At 42.7% G+C, this 19,485-nt stretch overlaps 1 protein-coding gene across 1 annotated transcript in view; it reads right to left on the bottom strand.

Annotated features, from left to right (window-relative positions):
• Window positions 1-19,485, bottom strand: part of CCDC122 (coiled-coil domain containing 122) — a 313,032-nt gene that overhangs the window by 273,348 nt on the left and 20,199 nt on the right. The window contains exon 3 of the mRNA XM_044072048.1: window positions 13,544-13,942. Within this exon, the coding sequence (XP_043927983.1) occupies window positions 13,544-13,942 (399 nt within the window). The remainder of the gene's footprint in view (window positions 1-13,543; window positions 13,943-19,485) is intronic.

The raw sequence follows: 19,485 nt of genomic DNA, 5'->3' as shown, positions 1-19,485 counted from the left end.
TATAGATACTTAAAAATATGATACCTGCTGACTGGAACTGAACAAGGTAGAAACTTTGTGACTTTTATGAATGTCTGAGGAACTTATTAATACTCAATAAAACATCAAAATTAATTACAAAGACATTGTAGATGCATCCAGCTCAAACAGGGGTCTGTGTTCAATGTTTATAACTCAGATGACAAAACTAAATATATATAAACACTTCTCAGTTCCTTATGTATAGCTATAAGTATATATTGGATATTCAAGAGGAAAAGCATGGTACATGGAAGGAGCAGATATAATATAATATAGCTGTTTTTTCAAGAACTCAACTGGGTGACACAAAAATAATGTGAAAAAATATTGAGTTCCTGACCAATCAAAAATCTGTTCTTGAACCACTTTTCCCATTTTACACTAATTTTTTTAGAAAAGCAAACTCCACTGTACATCACCCCACACCTGGGGCTCTCACCCCCTATACATAGGCAAATATTAGGCAATCAGTTTACAGACTCTTACAAGCCTAGTCTATAACCTGGGGTCAGATTTAAACTATGTAACTTGTAGCTGAGGTGAAGACCTTAACCATTATGACATCCTCCTCCACCCCTTGCAGTTTCATATATACTAACTCCATAATCACACAATGGGAAAATGACCTATCCCCAAGCCTCATTGCACTGCAATACTGTATACAAAACTGACTTGCAGTTGTGATCATCAGTGCATGTACTTAACTGGGATACTGGGACACAGCTCAGCTTGCTTTACCAGATGTGATTCCATCTGACTGCTCAGTGTGTCTGTACACACACACACACACACATATATATATATATATGTATATATATAAAACACACACACAAATATATCTATATATATATATATATATATATATATATATATATATATATATATATATATATATATATATATATACACACACACACACACACACACACACACATATAGGTTCATAGCTAAAATAATAGGCTAACTGCCCTGAAGCATCATTATAAGCCTAGCCAATAACCAAAAGTCAGAATGAAACTCTGTATCTTGTGTCTATGAGGCAAAGACCTTAACCATTATGCCAAACCCAACCTACATCTATATATAGATGTATACAACAAACAAGTTCTATAGCACACTTGCGCCCCCCCCCCCCCAACTTATAAATACTAAATCCTAGATCACACTTCAATAGGGAAAGGGCGAAAATTAGAAGTTATGTACCTACCATAACGTTCCATGTTAGTTGTCTTCTCTCGCCTTCTTTCTTGCTGGATGGGTTCGGAGCCCACTTGCTAAGCTCGAGAGCTAATTTTACCAGCTCGAGGCAACCCTATATCCCATGATGCAAGGCGGAGATTACTCAGATCTCGTTTGGTAGCTAAAGAAATAGCAGTATTTTCTTCCAACTTAAGAGGAGGAAGAAAATAAGGATACTAAATAACATCATAATCTAGAAAGGATCAACATAATCTAGTGACACTAGGAGTTGAACAGCTAGAAAAAAGGTAATAACCTCTTAATAGAAGATGTATAATCTTCCCGGTCTGACCAGGCTAGGGGATGGAGGGGACTTAAGAAAGAAGCGCAGAGAAGACAACTAACATGGAACGTTATGGTAGGTACATAACTTCTAAATGTTAAGTTGTCAATCTCGCCTTCATTCTTGCTGGATGGGACCGTCCTAGCACCTCTATCCTGGGTGGCTCAATGGAACAGACTCTTGAGAACGGTGGAACCAAAATTTGCTCTGTCTCTGGAGACCAAATCTAATTCGTAATGTGAAGCAAAGGTATGAGGAGAGGCCCATGTGGCTGATGCACAAATAGTGTCTATTGGAAGTCTAGCTTGAAAAGCTGTAGATGTAGCTAGAGCTCTGGTAGAATGGGCTTTTGGGTTAGAAACCAACTCTTTGCCTCTGAGCTGATAACTGTAAGTGATCACAGAAGACAGCCACCTAGATAAAGTTACCTTAGAAACTGGAAGGCCTTTCCTGTTCTCTGCATAGGATAGAAATAGTTGATCAGATTTCCTAAAAATTTTTGTCTTATCAAGATAATATCTGAGCTGGTGGTGAACATCGAGATAATGTAACTTTTGTTCAGCTCTATCAGAATAGTTCGGAAAAAATACTGGAAGATCAATGGATTGATTTAGGTTAGTTTGTGATGCTACCTTTGGTAAGAAAGACGGATTACTTCTTAGGGATACCCTGTCTTTGTGGAATATTAGATAGGGAGGGCGAACACAGAGAGCATGAAGCTCAGATATTCTTCTGGCAGATGTAATGGCAACTAGAAAAAGTGTCTTCCAAGAAAGCAATTTCAAAGAACAGGCAGCTGCAGGTTCGAACGGGGGAAGAATCAAGGATGTTAAAATTAAATTTAGATCCCACTGTGGTGGGGGGTCTCTAATCGGAGGTTTCAATAAAAAGATACCTCGAAGGAATGCCTTGCAAAGTTTATGTGACATAATGTTGTGGTCCAAAAAGCCTATATGAAAATTTGAAATGGCTGCCAGTTGAACTTTCACTGTGGAAGAAGAGGATCCTGAATGAAAAATGTCAGCTAGGAGTCCAATACCAAATGAATTGGAGCAGTATAGGGGTCTATGTTCCTAGCTTTTGCCCAGAAAGAGAAACGTCGCCATTTACTAGTGTAAATCTTTCTGGTAGAAGATTTTAGAGAAGCTACTATGATATCCCGTACAGGATTAGAAATCATAGGAAGCATGGCTAAGGATGGAAGTGGAGCAACCAAGCAGTGAGGTTGAGAGAGGGTATGGATTGGTGCAGTTGACCCGACTGGTGGGTCAGAAGATCTGGAACCGGGTCCAGATGCCATGGCTGTACCAAGAGGTAATGATGTAGGAACGGAAACCATATCTGTCGAGGCCAATGAGAATCAACTTGGCTCTCAAAGCGGTTGCTTTCTGAATTAGCTGAGGTATCAGTGGAAAAGGTGGAAAGGCATAAAGAAGTCCCCGGGGCCAATCTTGGGTTACAGCGTTTCTGGGGTGATGGCCTGGAAGGGGGAAGAGAGAGAAGAAGTCTGGGCATTTGCTGTTTTGAGGTGTAGCGAAAAGGTCGCAGCAAGGAAGACCCCACTTCTGAAAAATCTCTTCCGTCACTGACTGTATGAGAGACCACTCGTGAGGCATGAGAATAGCTCTGCTCAATCTGTCCGCTATGATGTTGGATTTCCCGGGGATGTGCGTTGCTATCAGAAACCGGTGAGAGGAGATTGCCCATTGCCCAAGTCTGAGAGCCTCTCGACACAGTGGATAGGACTTGGTTCCACCCTGTTTGTTTATATACCACACTACGGACATATTGTCCGTTTGGACTGCAATAGTTCCCAGGGGAAGAGAGTCGTTGAGGGCTTGCAACGTTAAAAGCACTGCTCTCATCTCCAGAACATTTATGTGCAGATGGTACTCGAAAGGTTGCCAAGTGCCATGGACCATTCTGCCCTGATAATGCCCCCCCCACCCGATCAGGGAGGCGTCCGATGTAACCGTGGCAACCGGGGCAAGAGGAACAAATGGTCTGCCTTGATGGATTTGAGGGGACGATATCCACCAAGTCAGATGTCTTTTGCAAGTTGGAGTTACTATGATCTTGTGACGCATGAGAAGTTGTTGAAAGGACCATTGGGTGAATAGCATCCATTGTAGAAGCCGCATGTAAAAGCGGGTGAGGGGAAGAAGTGTTATGGCAGCCGCCATAAGACCCAGTACTTTCAGAGCAAATCTGGCCTGAATTTTGTTGCTGAATAGAATCACTTGGACGTGTCTTTGAATGTCCAAGATCCTTTGGTCTGTCAACCTTGCTGAAAGTTGTACGGTGTCCAATCTTGCGCCTATAAAAGTAATATATTGACAAGGTGACAAGGCAGATTTTTTGAAATTTATAGAAATTCCTAGCCCTCTGCAAGTGTGAATGGTGTAATTTCTGGCTTGGAGAAGCTGATGCCTGGTGGTGGCAGTGAGGAGCCAGTCGTCTAGATATGGAAACACCTGGAATCCTTGATGTCTCAGGTGAGCCGTAACCACTGCCATGCATTTGGTGAACACTCTGGGGGCTGTAGTGAGTCCAAAGGGCAGGGCTCTGAATTGGAAGTGACTGGTCCCCAGCCGGAAGCAGAGAAATCTTCTGGAGCGTCTGTGAATTTTTATGTGGTAGTACGCATCCTGAAGATCTATCGAGCACATCCAATTGTCCTTGCCCAGAAAGGGCAGAATGGACTGAAACGTGACCATCCGGAATCTTGATTTCTTTACAAACTTGTTGAGTTTGCTGAGATCTAATATTGGTCTCCAGTCTCCTGTCTTTTTTGGAACTAAAAGAACCTTGAGTAGATTTCCGGATCCTATTTGGTCCACTGGGACTGGCTGGATGGCTCTTTTTACTAGCAGTTTTGATATTTCTAGTACTGCTAATTCCCTTAGACCAGGTGGAACGTCTGGAAGGGTTCCCTTTTGTTGAATTGGGGTTTGAATAAAGGGAATTTTGTAACCCTCGGATATAATTGACTGTACCCATTTGTCTTGAGAAAGGGAAAGCCAGGCTATTGGGTACAGCGATAGTTTTCCCCCGACTGCCTCCGAAGGCGGACAATCGGGCAACATCTCAGGGATGCTGGAAGGGTTTGTCAGAAAGAGGCTCTCTGCTACCCTGATTCTGCGGACCACCTCTGCCCCTAGGGTGGCGTCTATTATTGTTGCCCCCTCTGACTCTGGGGGTAAACTGACTTCGTGTGTCAGGCGTGACTCCTTGAGATTTGCGGAACCACATTTTCCCTCCCTTCTGTCCTTTGGGGTAAGGTCTAGAAGGGGTGGAGAAACGGACTCCTACGGCAGAAAGAGTCTTGCCATCTTGTTCGCATCTAGTCAAAGTGTCTTTCACTTGAGGACCGAACAAGGTCGAGCCATCAAAGGGGGAGTTTGTGAAAAACGCCTTGAAGGGGTCTGCAAAATTACAAAGGCGCATCCAGGACTGACGCCTGTGACGGATCCACACAGTTTACCTGATTTTTGATGCCCTAAGCCATTGAACTGCTGTGTGTTTGTAGGTGTGCTTGATGTTAGATTGATATGCTGTTAATTGAATAAATACATGATATGCTGCTTAATATTATAAATCTAAAAGAATTATGCTTCAAAGGCAAGCCTTGCACACTGATGCTGGCATAACTGAACTTTAGTTAACCTTTGGAGTTGTTTGCCAGTTTAAAAGTTGTTTACCAGACAGAGGGGGATTTCAAAGAGGAACTATACCACAGGTGTGTGGGCAAACGGCTTTCTGAAAGGAGGAAGTAATGTATAAAACTAGACATTACGGGGCTTGTTGACAACTCAGGAAATGATTTGTAATGTTTTAAAAACAGTTCATTAGCTCATGAATTCAACTGGTGATCTAAATATCATCAGCTGAATGATTACCTAATGGCCTAGGTGTAATCAATTGAACCTATTGACCCTATGGCATACTCAAACCTATAAAAGGCTCAGAGGTTGGTAATAGACTGGAACTCATCATCATCCGGATCTGATTGAAGCAAGAGCCTGAACTGAGCATACAGCATTACCTGCCAGTGTCGGCCCTGTCTTGACTGAACAGATAGCTGTACTGAATAGGTTTGGAGTCCCCCTATCAGTGGCAAAGATGATTCTCTTTTTGCATATGCTTGTATCCGGATCTGATTGAAGCAAGAGCCTGAACTGAGCATACAGCATTGCCTGCCAGTGTCGGCCCTGTCTTGACTGAACAGATAGCTGTACTGAATAGGTTTGGAGTCCCCCTATCAGTGGCACAGATGATTCTCTTTTGCATATGCTTGTAAGTACATGATTTAACAGTTTTTATAATTGTTAATGTGATAGGTCATAGGTTAGGTTTTGCATATTAATGTGATAGGTTTTTTTGCATATTGACTAGTCAATTGCTTTTTTTTGTTACAAACCTTAATTGTTAAAAGCTAATAATAAAATTGCTAAAGTTTGAGCCTTGGTCTCTTGTGTCATCTCTAATACTGTATTAACCACAGAATTTAGTAACCTGACCAGAACAGCTGGCGTAGTCGGCAAGGTCTGTGGTTTGCAGTAGATATGTCACAACAGCCAATGTTTTTTCCCATTTAAGCACCTAGGTGTAGGGTTAAATAAGAAACAATCTGTAGATGCCAAAAGTAAGGGAGGGGCAAATGTTGAATTTCCAGCATTGTTTGGGAAATGGGACCCCCTTGCTAAGGCATTGAGTCAGGTTTCACCTCCACCTTCCCCTAAGTCCTCACCAGTAAACCCAGTAGACCCTGAGGAGCTGGCAAAGGCCTTATCAGGTTTAAAATTGGAGGATAAGGGAAAGAAGGTGAAAGAGGGAGTGGGAGCAGCTGGATGGCTGTTCTTTGAAGCAATACAGGAGTCCCTCTTGGCTTGGTTTCTTTGGGTCTGGGATACAGGGGGAGAGGCGGTGTCACTGAGTGATGAAGAGATGCACCAGTGTGCTTGTTTAGTATTTCACCCCCAGCTGAAGCAGAAAGAAAGAGAATCAGATCTTTCAGGAAAACAAACCCCTGCAAAAGCCCAAACAGAAGTACCACTGAAGGAAAGAAAGGGTGGAATCAGTTGTATCCTGACATCCCCACTGATGAGGAGCTAGCACAATGGCAGAGGGAGAGTTTACTGATGAAAGAGATTGGGGAGAGAAGGGTGGAAAACCCCAATGGAAAAAATGGAAGCAAATTGACTAGAAGGCGGGTCCCCAGTAGCTAGAGGCACAGTTAGAGCCATTACACCTGGGGACCGACGCCCCACGTGCCTCTTACCATTTTTGGAGGGAGGACCACAACACGTAATGGCTTTAGTAGATACTGGATCAGAAATAACTATTTTTGCAGGCAACCCCGTAAATTTCGTGGACAGTCTGTGGAGATTGATGGATATGGGGGGGCAAAGACGATAGGTGTCAAAACCAAAGTAAGAATAGCCTTTGGGGATGGTATTCCTAGTGCCATTGTAGCCGTGATAGCTCCTGTACCAGAACACATTTTAGGAATAGATGTTCTAAAGGGTAGGACCTTAGAAACTACAGTAGGGCCATTTAGATTTGGAGTACGGCACTGTTCAGTCAATGCAGTCAAGGCTGTTGTTCGAGGTGATGCCAAGTGGGAACCTTTGCATATTCCCACACCAAAAGTAGTGACCAACATCAAACAATATCGTGTTCCAGGGGGCCATTCAGAAATTACTGAAACAATCCAGGAATTGCTTCGTGTTGGCATACTCGAACCAACTGTGAGCCCATTCAATAACCCGGTGTGGCCTGTCAAAAAACCTGATGGTTCCTGGCGTATGACGGTAGATTATCGGGGCTTGAATAAGGTGGCTCCACCTTTAACTGCAGCAGTGCCGGACATTGTTACCATTGTAGAGACTTTCTTCTTCTGCTGGGCCGTACCATGCAGTTTTGGACTTAGCAAATGCTTTCTTCTCCATACCTATAGCAGAAGAGAGTAGGGCTCAATTTGCATTTACCTGGGAGGGGAGGCAATATACCTTCCAGGTACTTCCACAAGGATATCTACACAGCCCAACCCTTTGCCATGGGCTGGTGGCCAGAGATCTGGCTAAGTTGCAGTTAAATAAAGTGACTGTATTCCATTACATTGATGACATCCTGATTACAGGAGAAAAGCCGGATGTGGACATTGCATTGAAAACAGTGATTGAACACCTTCAGAGCCGAGGGTGGGCAATAAATGAGGATAAAACACAGCAGGGAACATCAGTGAAATTCCTGGGTATGATATGGAATGGAGCAAAAGAGAAATACCTGCATCGGCCTTAGAAAGTATCCAAAAGATTGCAGTCCCAAAACAAAACAGCAGGCACAAGCCTTTTGGGAGCAATGGGCTTTGGAGAGCATTTGTACCACACCTTGGGCAAGTTTTACGACCTATTCACTATGTGACTAAAAGAAATGTGACTTTCAGTGGGGTCCTAAACAGCAGATGGCCTTCGAGGAAGCGAAAAAGCCTTGCAACAAAGTGTGGGACTGGGTCCAATAGACCCACAGCAACCTTTATTTTGGAAGTGACTGTTGCTAATAATGTCATGTCCTGGGATTGTGGCAAAAGAATGATGTGGGAAAGAAAAGACCACTGGGATTTTGGTCTAAATCCCTGACCGAGCACAGACTAGATACAGCCCTCTTGAACAGCATGTACTGGCTGTATATACTGCCTTGATTCATGTAGAGGGCTGACCAAACAACAGACGGTGACAGTGAAAGTAGACTACCCAATCCAGGGGTGGTTACGAGACAATACTCTGATGACTTCTACTGGAAGCTGGGAAGAGCGTTGTTTGCAGTGACTACCAAACCCACCTTGACATGGAATTTGACCAGCACAGAATACATCAGAACTGTTTGTAGATTAAACTGTGACAGACATCCAGAGAAATGCACTGCCAATCCTGCTGGGGGCTTATATCAGAGACTAAATGAATCAGGATTTTCTCTGGCTGAGTCTCCATTAGATTCTTCCTGCATAGCCGAATTTCAAAGGGAAAACAGCACTGCAGAAACCAGATCTCCAAATTTGGAGATATATGCTATGGACAACAGTTCAACTGTATTTGATGGTTTAGGACATATAGTAAGATATACAAGAGGATGTAAAACTGTAAGTAGTGCTAGAATTGTTCAGCATGTTAAAACCATTAGATTTCACATGTGAAAATGACTCTTGCATATTGATCTTTGATTATCTTGCTAGTAAAAAGGGAACAAAACAAGTTTGTCCATTTGTAGCATTGCCTTTGCAATTCGGAAGTAATTGGTGGGTGCCTCAGATAGAATCTAATCTCATTGATTATAATGATATGCCCATTGATTTAGCAGGATGTGAGACCTGGCCCCAGGGGTGGGTGTGCATGCTAATTAAAAGAAAGCCTCATCCATGTTTACATAATGGGACTGGAAAATGTGCTTGGCATAGATATATAGTGAATGGGACAGACATTTATCAACTCAATGATGCCACAGCTTGTGTAGTATCCTCCTGTAAGCTGGCTTGGAGTGATGGAACAATCACAGACAGTGGAGCACATTGTAAAAGTAATGTACATGCAATCATTGATTTTTGTACTGGGGAATTGATCAGATTGACTAGATGGATGGACATCACATTAAATGCTAGCATAGAACCATTGCACACTTTTAGATGGCCATCTCTAGTCCACCCGGACTTTAAACAAATTAAGCAGGAAGGGCAAGCTGTACTGCTCCTGCTGAATAAGACTTTACATGATGCATCAAACTGTAATTAAAATGATTAAAGACAAAGGTACCATTCTTCAAATTGCAAACGAAATTCAAGACATGTCTGTTTCACATTGGTATGATATTTTTATGTGGTCACCAAAGGCTTCTGCCTGGTTTAACTTGCTTTTACACCCTTTATTGCTGACCACAATAGTTTCAGTGTTGTTCTGCTTAATTTCCTACTGCATTTATTGTAAGGTTATGAAAAAATACAATAAGATGCTGTCAATTTTGCACATTATTAGAAGCACACAGCGATCATTGCTTAGTGCAAGGGGTGGCCTGTGACGGATCCACACAGTTTACCTGATTTTTGATGCCCTAAGCCATTGAACTGCTGTGTGTTTGTAGGTGTGCTTGATGTTAGATTGATATGCTGTTAATTGAATAAATACATGATATGCTGCTTAATATTATAAATCTAAAAGAATTATGCTTCAAAGGCAAGCCTTGCACACTGATGCTGGCATAACTGAACTTTAGTTAACCTTTGGAGTTGTTTGCCAGTTTAAAAGTTGTTTACCAGACAGAGGGGGATTTCAAAGAGGAACTATACCACAGGTGTGTGGGCAAACGGCTTTCTGAAAGGAGGAAGTAATGTATAAAACTAGACATTACGGGGCTTGTTGACAACTCAGGAAATGATTTGTAATGTTTTAAAACAGTTCATTAGCTCATGAATAAACTGGTGATCTAAATATCATCAGCTGAATGATTACCTAATGGCCTAGGTGTAATCAATTGAACCTATTGACCCTATGGCATACTCAAACCTATAAAAGGCTCAGAGGTTGGTAATAGACTGGAACTCATCATCATCCGGATCTGATTGAAGCAAGAGCCTGAACTGAGCATACAGCATTACCTGCCAGTGTCGGCCCTGTCTTGACTGAACAGATAGCTGTACTGAATAGGTTTGGAGTCCCCTATCAGTGGCAAAGATGATTCTCTTTTGCATATGCTTGTATCCGGATCTGATTGAAGCAAGAGCCTGAACTGAGCATACAGCATTGCCTGCCAGTGTCGGCCCTGTCTTGACTGAACAGATAGCTGTACTGAATAGGTTTGGAGTCCCCCTATCAGTGGCACAGATGATTCTCTTTTTGCATATGCTTGTAAGTACATGATTTAACAGTTTTTATAATTGTTAATGTGATAGGTCATAGGTTAGGTTTTGCATATTAATGTGATAGGTTTTTTTGCATATTGACTAGTCAATTGCTTTTTTTTGTTACAAACCTTAATTGTTAAAAGCTAATAATAAAATTGCTAAAGTTTGAGCCTTGGTCTCTTGTGTCATCTCTAATACTGTATTAACCACAGAATTTAGTAACCTGACCAGAACAACGCCTTAAAGCCACTCCTGTGCCTGCGGCCCTACTCGCTCCATCGGCTGCATAAGAAATGAGCCGCATGGAGGAGTTAGCAATGGAGTTAAGGATTCCTAGCTGTGAGTTAATCTTATCCTGAGACTCAGCAGCTGACGGATCCTGTAAAACTTCTCCCAACTCTTTAAGAACATCTCTTTGAAAGCGGGTGAAGTGGCATAAGTAGTTCAGCGATCTCATAGCAAACGTCGCTGAAGAAAAAAATCCGCTTACCGTACCTGTCCATAGTCCTAGAATCTTTATTAGGAGGATGGACAGGTACAGAAGGATCACCTAATTCCTTCTTGGTGGCAGCAGCCACCACCATGGCATCAACTGGGACACCCTTTGTCAAATATTGTCTATCTTGTGGGGCAGTAATAAATTTTGAAGGTCTCCTAGGGATAGGTTCCACCGAATCTGGAGCCATCCACGCCTTTCGAGCCACTACCTCCATGAGAGGGTCGAAAGGCGGAGACACCCAGGAGGCAGAGGGTCGAGATCCGAACACCTCCAGGTATACTGACTCATCCTCGGAGGGAAAAGGAGGGCCAGTTCCCCCTCTGTTTAAGGATTTCAAGGATGTCTGAAAATGAGACATCCTCAGAGGAGGACCTTGGGGATCCCTCCGACTCATCCAAGTCAGTATCTGATGTAGTAGACTCAGGGGAGTCTAAATGTTTCCTCTTACATGTCCTCTTACGCGGGGGTTCTCCTGACGGATCAGGAGAAGCCTCGGAAGAGGAAGATATTCCCAATGGGGAAACCTGAGGCGTTGGATCTCTGGGCCCGGGAGCAAGAGAGTGGGAAGAGAAGTCAGCAGGCACTGTAGTGGGAGGAGCTGATGGAACTGTCCGTTGACTAAGCCCAGGGGCTAGTGCACTCCTCATCACCTCAAAGGCTCCCCCGTCAGAGAGACCAGAAAGTTCCCTCTCCGAAGAGATAGGAACCCCAGGCCTCACCGAGAGGGAAGGCTCCAAGGCAGATGTCGGGGCCGAGCTCACCAACGCCGAAGCTCCGAGAGGGAGAACGGGGTCAGACAAGGGTCCGATGCCACTCACCCCCTCGGAGCCGATGAGAGAGACTAGACGCCCAGATCCCTCCAATGAAGGTCTCAAGGAGGAAATCGGAGCCGAGGATGACGGAGCCGAAAGGGGTGGTATCGGCTCCGAAGTCACAACGGTACTGGTTCCGAGGAGCTCCGGCTCTGAACTCTGTAAGAGAGTCGGAGGAGGAATGCTCGGTGGATGTGATACAGCTACCGTCTGTTGAGATGGGCTATGGAGTATTTGGGCCAATGCCTGAGACTTTAATAGTCTACTCACCACTCTCTCAAGGTTGTGATCAGATAGCCTGGATGACCGAGAAGATCGGCTCCGATGGCTCCGCTCCAAGAGCAAAGGTGATCTCGGAGCCGAATGTATGGATTCCACTGAAGGGGATCAAGATCTCTTTTTTGAGATCAATGGAGCCATCGGAGTCGAAGATACGTCGGCTCCAGCCAGAGCCGACACTGAGTGTATGGATCTGGTAGTATCGGCGCCGGATGGAGCCGATACTGAGACTGGCATGGAAAGATCGGCTCCAGCCGGAGCCAATCTCGAGCCTGGTGAGGAAGGACCTGAAGCCGATGGCTTGGAAGCTTGAGCCGAAGGCTTAACAGGTTTCAAGGGCTTCCCCAGCACCGACTTAGCGGGGAGCTCTCGGGCTTTAATAAGCCTCTTAATATGAGTTTATTTTTTCGTTCCTGCAGGACTCTTGGGCTGAAAGCATGACAGATAGCACAAGAGTCCTGCAGGTGCGAAGGTCCCAGGCAATAAACACAAAAAGTGTGACTGTCTGTCAGAGACATCTTCTGACAGCACGAGTCACACTTCTTGAAGCCTGAGACCTTAGTGTCCTTTGACATAACTGTGTCGATGAACAACAGTAACACAATCACACACAAAAAACACTCTGTCCAACAAATTAAATTAAATTAATTAAATTAAATTAAATTAACCAGGGAAAACACACAGTCACAAACAAACAATCCCTGACAGGAAAAAAATTAGGGAGGGGAAGGCCTAAGGCCTGACTAGGGACAAGGGAATATTTAGTCAAAAAGAAGGGAACACTGACGGGAATTGGGCTAAGGTGAGTCGATAATTAACAAAATATAATATATATATGTAAAGTTAAAGGGGGGGTAGACGAAATGTCTCTGAAAAGTTCACTTACCAAGAGCTGGTAAAAGAAGGCACCTCGTTAGCAAAGCGGCAAACGAGATCTGAGTAATCTCCGCCTTGCATCATGGGATATAGGGTTGCCTCGAGCTGGTAAAATTAGCTCTCGAGCTTAGCAAGTGCCGAGTCAGAGCCGAGGATCAGCTCCGAACCCATCCAGCAAGAATGAAGGCTAGATTGACAACTTAACATCCCAGTCCCTGCTGTATTGAAATGTTATACAACAAGCTGACGGCTTTTTAAGTACTTCTAAAAAGCCAGAAGCAAATGGATTGGACTTTCCATGTTTCGTTCTTTTTTGCTTGATCTGATGTTCAAAATGTTAGCTGTTCAAAATGATGAATGTATCATGTGCCTGTCAAGGTGAAAGGCCATAGGGCATCAAATATTCCCAGTGCCACACTTTCCAAGCCCACATACAACATGTCTTGCCTAGGAGATTTGTAGATAAAAGCTTTAGGCTGGATCTTCAAACACTGAAAAAAAAAGAAAATCAGAAGAGAAAGAAGTGAAGCTGAAAAATCACACAACTACAAAATATATATTTGTCATATAAGATGTAAACAGCAGACGTGCAGTTTTGCAAAATTCTACAGATATAATGACCAAGAAAAAAACAGTCAAACCTGGACTTGTTTAATTAAATTCCCTTCTGGATTCTGAAGGTCAGCTGCTAATTCCTGCTTTTTTTCCCTCAGCTTTTTAACTGTTTCTTTCTTTTCGGCAAGTTCTATCATGAATGGTAGTTTATTTTCCACCACAGCAATTAGCTCTCTGTGTGTTGCCATTTTCTTACGGTACACATTGTTTTCTGACAGCAGCTTTGCTACATTTTCCTCTTCTTCTTCAATATTCATTTTCAGTCTTATGTTTTCAATATATATGGCCTGATTCTGCAATTCCAATGCTTTGCATTTTTTTTGTTTACATTCTGCATCATCATCTAGTAAGTAGATTTGTTTTTCTGTCTTTTTAATTTCTTGCAAAGCAGCTAGTTTTTCTTTCTCTAATTCTGCTAGTTCAACCTAAAATATAAACATACACAAGTGTGCATGCATGTATATATATATATATATATATATATATATATATATATATATATATATATATATATATATATATATCTATGAATATACATACATAATGTGTGCGCCCGCACACACACACGCATGCATACATACGTATGCATGCATGAGCACACACAAACACATAAATTAATACATGTAAGTAATCTTAGACGTCTAATTGAAAATCTGAGGTATAAAATTAATAAGGTGCATTACATGAACTAAAGAATAATAAAAAATATGTTATCATACTGTTATGGCAGATCTGTTAATGAACCTCTCTGAAATGGAACTGCTAGGACTTAATGGCTGCAGGTTTTAAAAAAGATTCTAGATACAGCAAAAACCTGTTATGTATATGCTGTATCAAGAACCTTTGCTAATCTGCAATGAAGAGAAATAACATCTTGCTATAATCATTTATGCATAAAAAGGTCTTCAACCTAAGAAAACAGCTATTATATATCTACACAACATCACTGTTAAATTATGGGAAAAGCACCTTTGATAAACTATCTCTTTGCTACAGTTGCTAACACACATGCACTATTTTTCATTTAATAAGTTCTGACTACAACTGAGGCTGCTTGAATGATAACCAATAATGTTTGAAGGGACAGTTGAAAGAAAATTTACTGTATTTCTTTAACATGACAGAAGATATTCTGTAGTAGATCACCGTTGGAGTAGTGTAAGCTATATGGGTCCTACCCGACTGTACCAGCCAACTTTTCAAATCTAAAGGGTGTTCTGCATGCTTTAATTGTCAGGAGCTTGAGAGGCGCTCTATATAGCAGACATCTAGAGTGCAAAAAGCACCGAGTTTTCTTGCCCCAAAAAGAGTGGCAATAGCTCTAAAAGAAGAATGTTAGGAAACATAACCAAAAAATGGAAACTGGATACACACGGGTATATAACTATCTAACTTGGCAACATCATAACTAACAAAAAGCAGGCTGGGGTGGGGTGGAGGGTGGGTACAGGTACTGCAACAGTGATCTAGCTGTTACTAATGTCTTTCGGCTTTTCCTGGTTAGGGGTCGCCACAGTGGAACTCCGGTCCGCTAATGATTGGCAGTGGATTTTTATGGTGCCGAGGTGCCATCCCAATGCCCAACCTTCAAAGAAGGCATATGCATTCATGCACGAATCTACCTGCATGTCTTTAAATGTCACTCCACTATGGGGAGGACATGCAGACTCCACACAGAAGGCGCTCCAGCCAAGAATCGAACCGGAGAAACTTTTGCGGTGAGGCGACAACGCTAACTGCTGCACCACTGCGGCCTGGCATCAGAACATCTGCTGTTATGTTGTTTATTTACACAACTGTACTATATTCAGCATTAGATCGCTGTTGCAGTAACATAAATTATACGGGTAGATTACCATACCTAAACAACTAACAAGGGAGAAGGAAGAATTAATTAAGAAAGGGTGAAGTTACTGAGTACAGACTGACCTGAGGTACTATTGAATTTTTCTGATGTGAAGTTTGGCTAGGAGAATCATAAGGATCATGGAAGCCATGCACCCCATAATCCTGAGAAAATCCCTGGCAGATGCTTGGTTTTGAGTGGAAAATCTCAGTAAGAACTTTTAGAATATTTTTACTTTGTACGGAGGATGAAAGGCACTTAACGGGGTAGAATCTACAAGGCATCCCATGAAAACTTGAGGACTTTCTAACTCTAGACAGCTAGAAAAAGAATCTGCAGATATATGGCAATTGTCCAAATATGGAAAAATGTGAATGCTTTGGAGTCTGTAATAAACAATTACTGGAAACAGACACTTTGTAAATATTATTCGAGGCACAGATAGTTTAAAGGGTAAGACAGAGCTGATAATGTGAGCTAGATACAGAAAAATCTTAAAAAAAAAAAAAAAAAAAAACTTCTGAAGTGCTTGGCAGTGGAAATCTGATTGTAAGCATCTTTTAAATCTATCTTTATCATGAAAACTAGTAAAGGAACAGGGTCTGAAGGGACAAGAATTTGAACTTTGGAACTTTTTACAAAAAGATTGAGAACAGAGAGATTCAGCACCGGCCTCCAAGTCCCTTTTCTCATTGGCACCAGAAAATCCTTGAATAAAATCCTTTGCCTCTCTGGTTTTCGGGAACTGGTTCTATAATTAATTGAGAGAGCATTTGTTCCAGAAAAGGAGGAAGTAAGGAAATCTGAGTTTTTGGGCAAGAAGGGATCCCCTGAAAAGTTGGAGGGAATCCCACTGCAAAGTGTACCACTGCTGAAAGAGTCAAAGAAAGGGAAGGTTACCAGGGGGACCTGGAAAGGCTGATTGTCATTCTGACTTTTCCTTTCCATTTGTTTCGGAGCCTCCTTGTCATTGTTTTCTTAAAAAAAATGTTTGTAATCACCTTGAATTACCTATTGAAAAAGGGAGCTGAGGTAGAAGGAAAATTTTATTTGCCTTAAAAAGGGAAGCTGAAAGATTTGGATTACCTCTTATATCAACTCTCCCCTCTCAAACATCTTAAACACCTCAGCTGCAGAAGGGCCGAAAAGAACTTCCTTGTCCATAGGAGAATGTAGAAATTCAGTTTTAACATCTTCAGGACAATTTTAGAACCATAACAAAGCAAATCCTCTCATGACTGACCCAGAAGCGGCCACCCTGGAGAACACTTAAGACATGTTTAATTACATGAGAAGCAGATACTAAAGAAGCATTTGATGACTGTCTTACCTCAGAAGAGGGAAAGTTAATGGTTAACTTTTGCATATGTTCAAAAGACATAAGTAAAAATTTAACATAGGAGCCTTACAGTTTAATATTCTGAATATTAACGTGGCAGAAGAGTACACGAGTACACTTTCTTCCCAAATCTGTCAAAAGATTTACCATCCCCATCAGAGAGTGAATTGAGTTGCATTAGCAGTTTCAGATAGGGAAATCACTGCTGTGTCTGCTTTAGGGTTAGCTAATAATCAGTCTGCCTAAGCACAGGTGGTTGACTGTCAGGTAAACTGCAAGCTGTGAGAAAACAGATAACACAGAAGGAAGAGTTAATGAATGGGGAATATCCATCTGTAGAAAATGATAACACATCTGCTGAGACATGAGGATTCCATTTTGATCCCAATGAAAAACCTCTTTCCTTGTAGATAAAGTTTCAGAAAAAGAAGGGACTCCTGGGGTAAATCTCTAGCAGAAGTACCCTAAGCTATATGGATACCTCAAAATCAAAATCAGGAAGAATATTCTGAAGCAAAACATTCACACTCCAAATCCTGCTCTTCTGACAGAATTCTAGACTCAGAAAATGACAAAAACATTTTCCTTTCTTCACAGCAGAGCAAATGGAAGCAGACAAAGAAGAAACTAACTCCCCTGGCAAATCCAACAAATCTTCCTTGTCCATGGAAATAGAAACAGGAGAAGACACATTCTTCCCTATTTTTCCTCTTTCTGGGAGATTCACAAGAAAAGGACTGATCCAAAGCAGGCACACTCTCCCACAACCCAGGCTCCTTATCCTGGCTATTAGGTAAAACACTTGTTCCTTCCTCCTATATATCAACAAGAGTGGTTGTCTCTTTGCCAGAGAAGGAATTGCTTCAACTGCAGATGATGTGTTTATCCCTCAGTCCTTAGTGGCTGTAGGTTCTTCACCAGAGGGACCGGGGAAAAGATAATTAGAAGTTATGTACTCACCATAACGTTCCATCTGAATAGGTAGTTCATTTGTCTGCAACCTGTGGGTTACGGATCCAATATCGGATCCGAGCCGGCAACTTGTTTCAAGCTAATGGACCCGAGCTCCTAGCTCCTCCCTTCACCCATAATCCCCTGCTAACCCTCCTCAGATCGAGTTTGCCCCTCAATATATATCCAACAAAAGGATATCTAACTACCAGTAGATCCGAAGAAGGCCAGGGGGAAGGAGGGGGGGGGGTGGTTGCAGACAAATGAACTACCTACTCAGATGGAACATTATGGTGAGTACATAACTTCTAAATCTGAAGTAGGATGTTCATTTGTCAGCAACCTGTGGGACAGAGTCCCCAGCTACCTGCACCTTGGGTGGCCATCATGGAAGGATATTACGAAGCACCGCAGGGCCAAAGGATGCTCTCCCTCTAGAAAGCACGTCTAGTTTGTAGTGGTTAATAAAGGTATGAGATGAAGCCCAAGTGGCTGCAGAACAAATATCATCCAATGGAACTCTAGACTTGAAGGCCGCAGAGGTAGAAATGGAGCGGGTGGAATGAGCACGAACTCCTTCTGGTGTGGGTCTACCCGAGGCTGGATACGCCAGTAGGATACATTGAGAAATCTAGCGAGATAAAGATACTTTAGAGATAGCTTTCCCCAAGTTAAATTTGGCAAAGGAAACGAACAGCTGGTCGGATTGTCTATGGCCAGCTGTCCTATGAGTATAAAAGCGAAGCTGCCTATGAACATCTAATGAGTGCAGCTTGTACTCTCCCTTATTCTGATATTTAGGGAAGAAAACCAGTAAATTTATGGATTGATTTATGTTGGTTTCTGATGCTATCTTGGGAAGAAAGGAGGGATTGATCCTGAGGTACACTCTATCTGGGTGAAAGATCAGGTAAGGAGGCTTCACAGAGAGAGCTTGAAGCTCCGACACTCTTTTCACTGAAGTGATGGCTACAAGGAATGCTGTTTTCCATGACAAGAATTTGAGATCTACTGAAGCAGCGGGTTCAAAGGGTAGAGCAGTCAAGGCTTGAAGAACTAATGTAAGATCCCAGGGGGGCACGGCTTCCTTTACGGGGGGTCAAAGTAAAAAGGTGCCCTTGAGAAAGGTTTTACACAACTTGGCCGACATCAAAGGCCCTGTATCATGTCCCACATGGTAATGTGATATGGCTGCCAATTGCACTTTGACAGTTGAACAACTACCGCCTTCCTGAAAGAGTTCAGTTAGGAAGTCTAATATGGATGGAAGAGGAGCTGTAAAGGGATCTCGATCGTGATGCTCCGCCCAGATGGAAAAGCGTTTCCATTTACTGTGGTACACTTTCCTGGTGGAGGGCTTATGCGCTGCCACGAGGATGGCTTTGACTGGTGAAGAGATACCGGGAGTCCTAACTAGGAGTGGAACTGGAGCAACCAAGCTGTCAGTTTCAGATTGTCCAGGTTTGGAGTTGGTAAGTTCGACGGATGGGAGATGAAATCCGGAGTGGGATCTAGAATCCAAGGGTGATTCACAAGGTGAGACCACAGGTAAGGGAACCAAATTTGCCGAGGCCAGAATGGGGCAATGAGGATCATCTTGCTCCCCAACCGTGAGGCTTTCTGTAAGAGTTGTATCATTAGTGGTAGAGGAGGATAGGCATAGAGTAGACCGGGTGGCCAAGCATGCACCGGAGCGTCTCTTGGAGTTTCCCCTGGAGGGGGGATTAAAGCGAAGAAATTGTCGCATTTGGTGTTTGATGGAGATGCAAAAAGATCGCAGCAGTGTTGCCCCCATGTTGCGAATATCTGCTTCGCTACTAGTGGATTGAGAG

Source organism: Protopterus annectens, chromosome 5.part0, assembly GCF_019279795.1.
Source record: "Protopterus annectens isolate FY-2018-M chromosome 5.part0, PAN1.0, whole genome shotgun sequence".
Lineage (NCBI taxonomy): Eukaryota > Metazoa > Chordata > Ceratodontiformes > Protopteridae > Protopterus > Protopterus annectens.
This window is presented reverse-complemented; position numbering and strand designations above follow the sequence as displayed.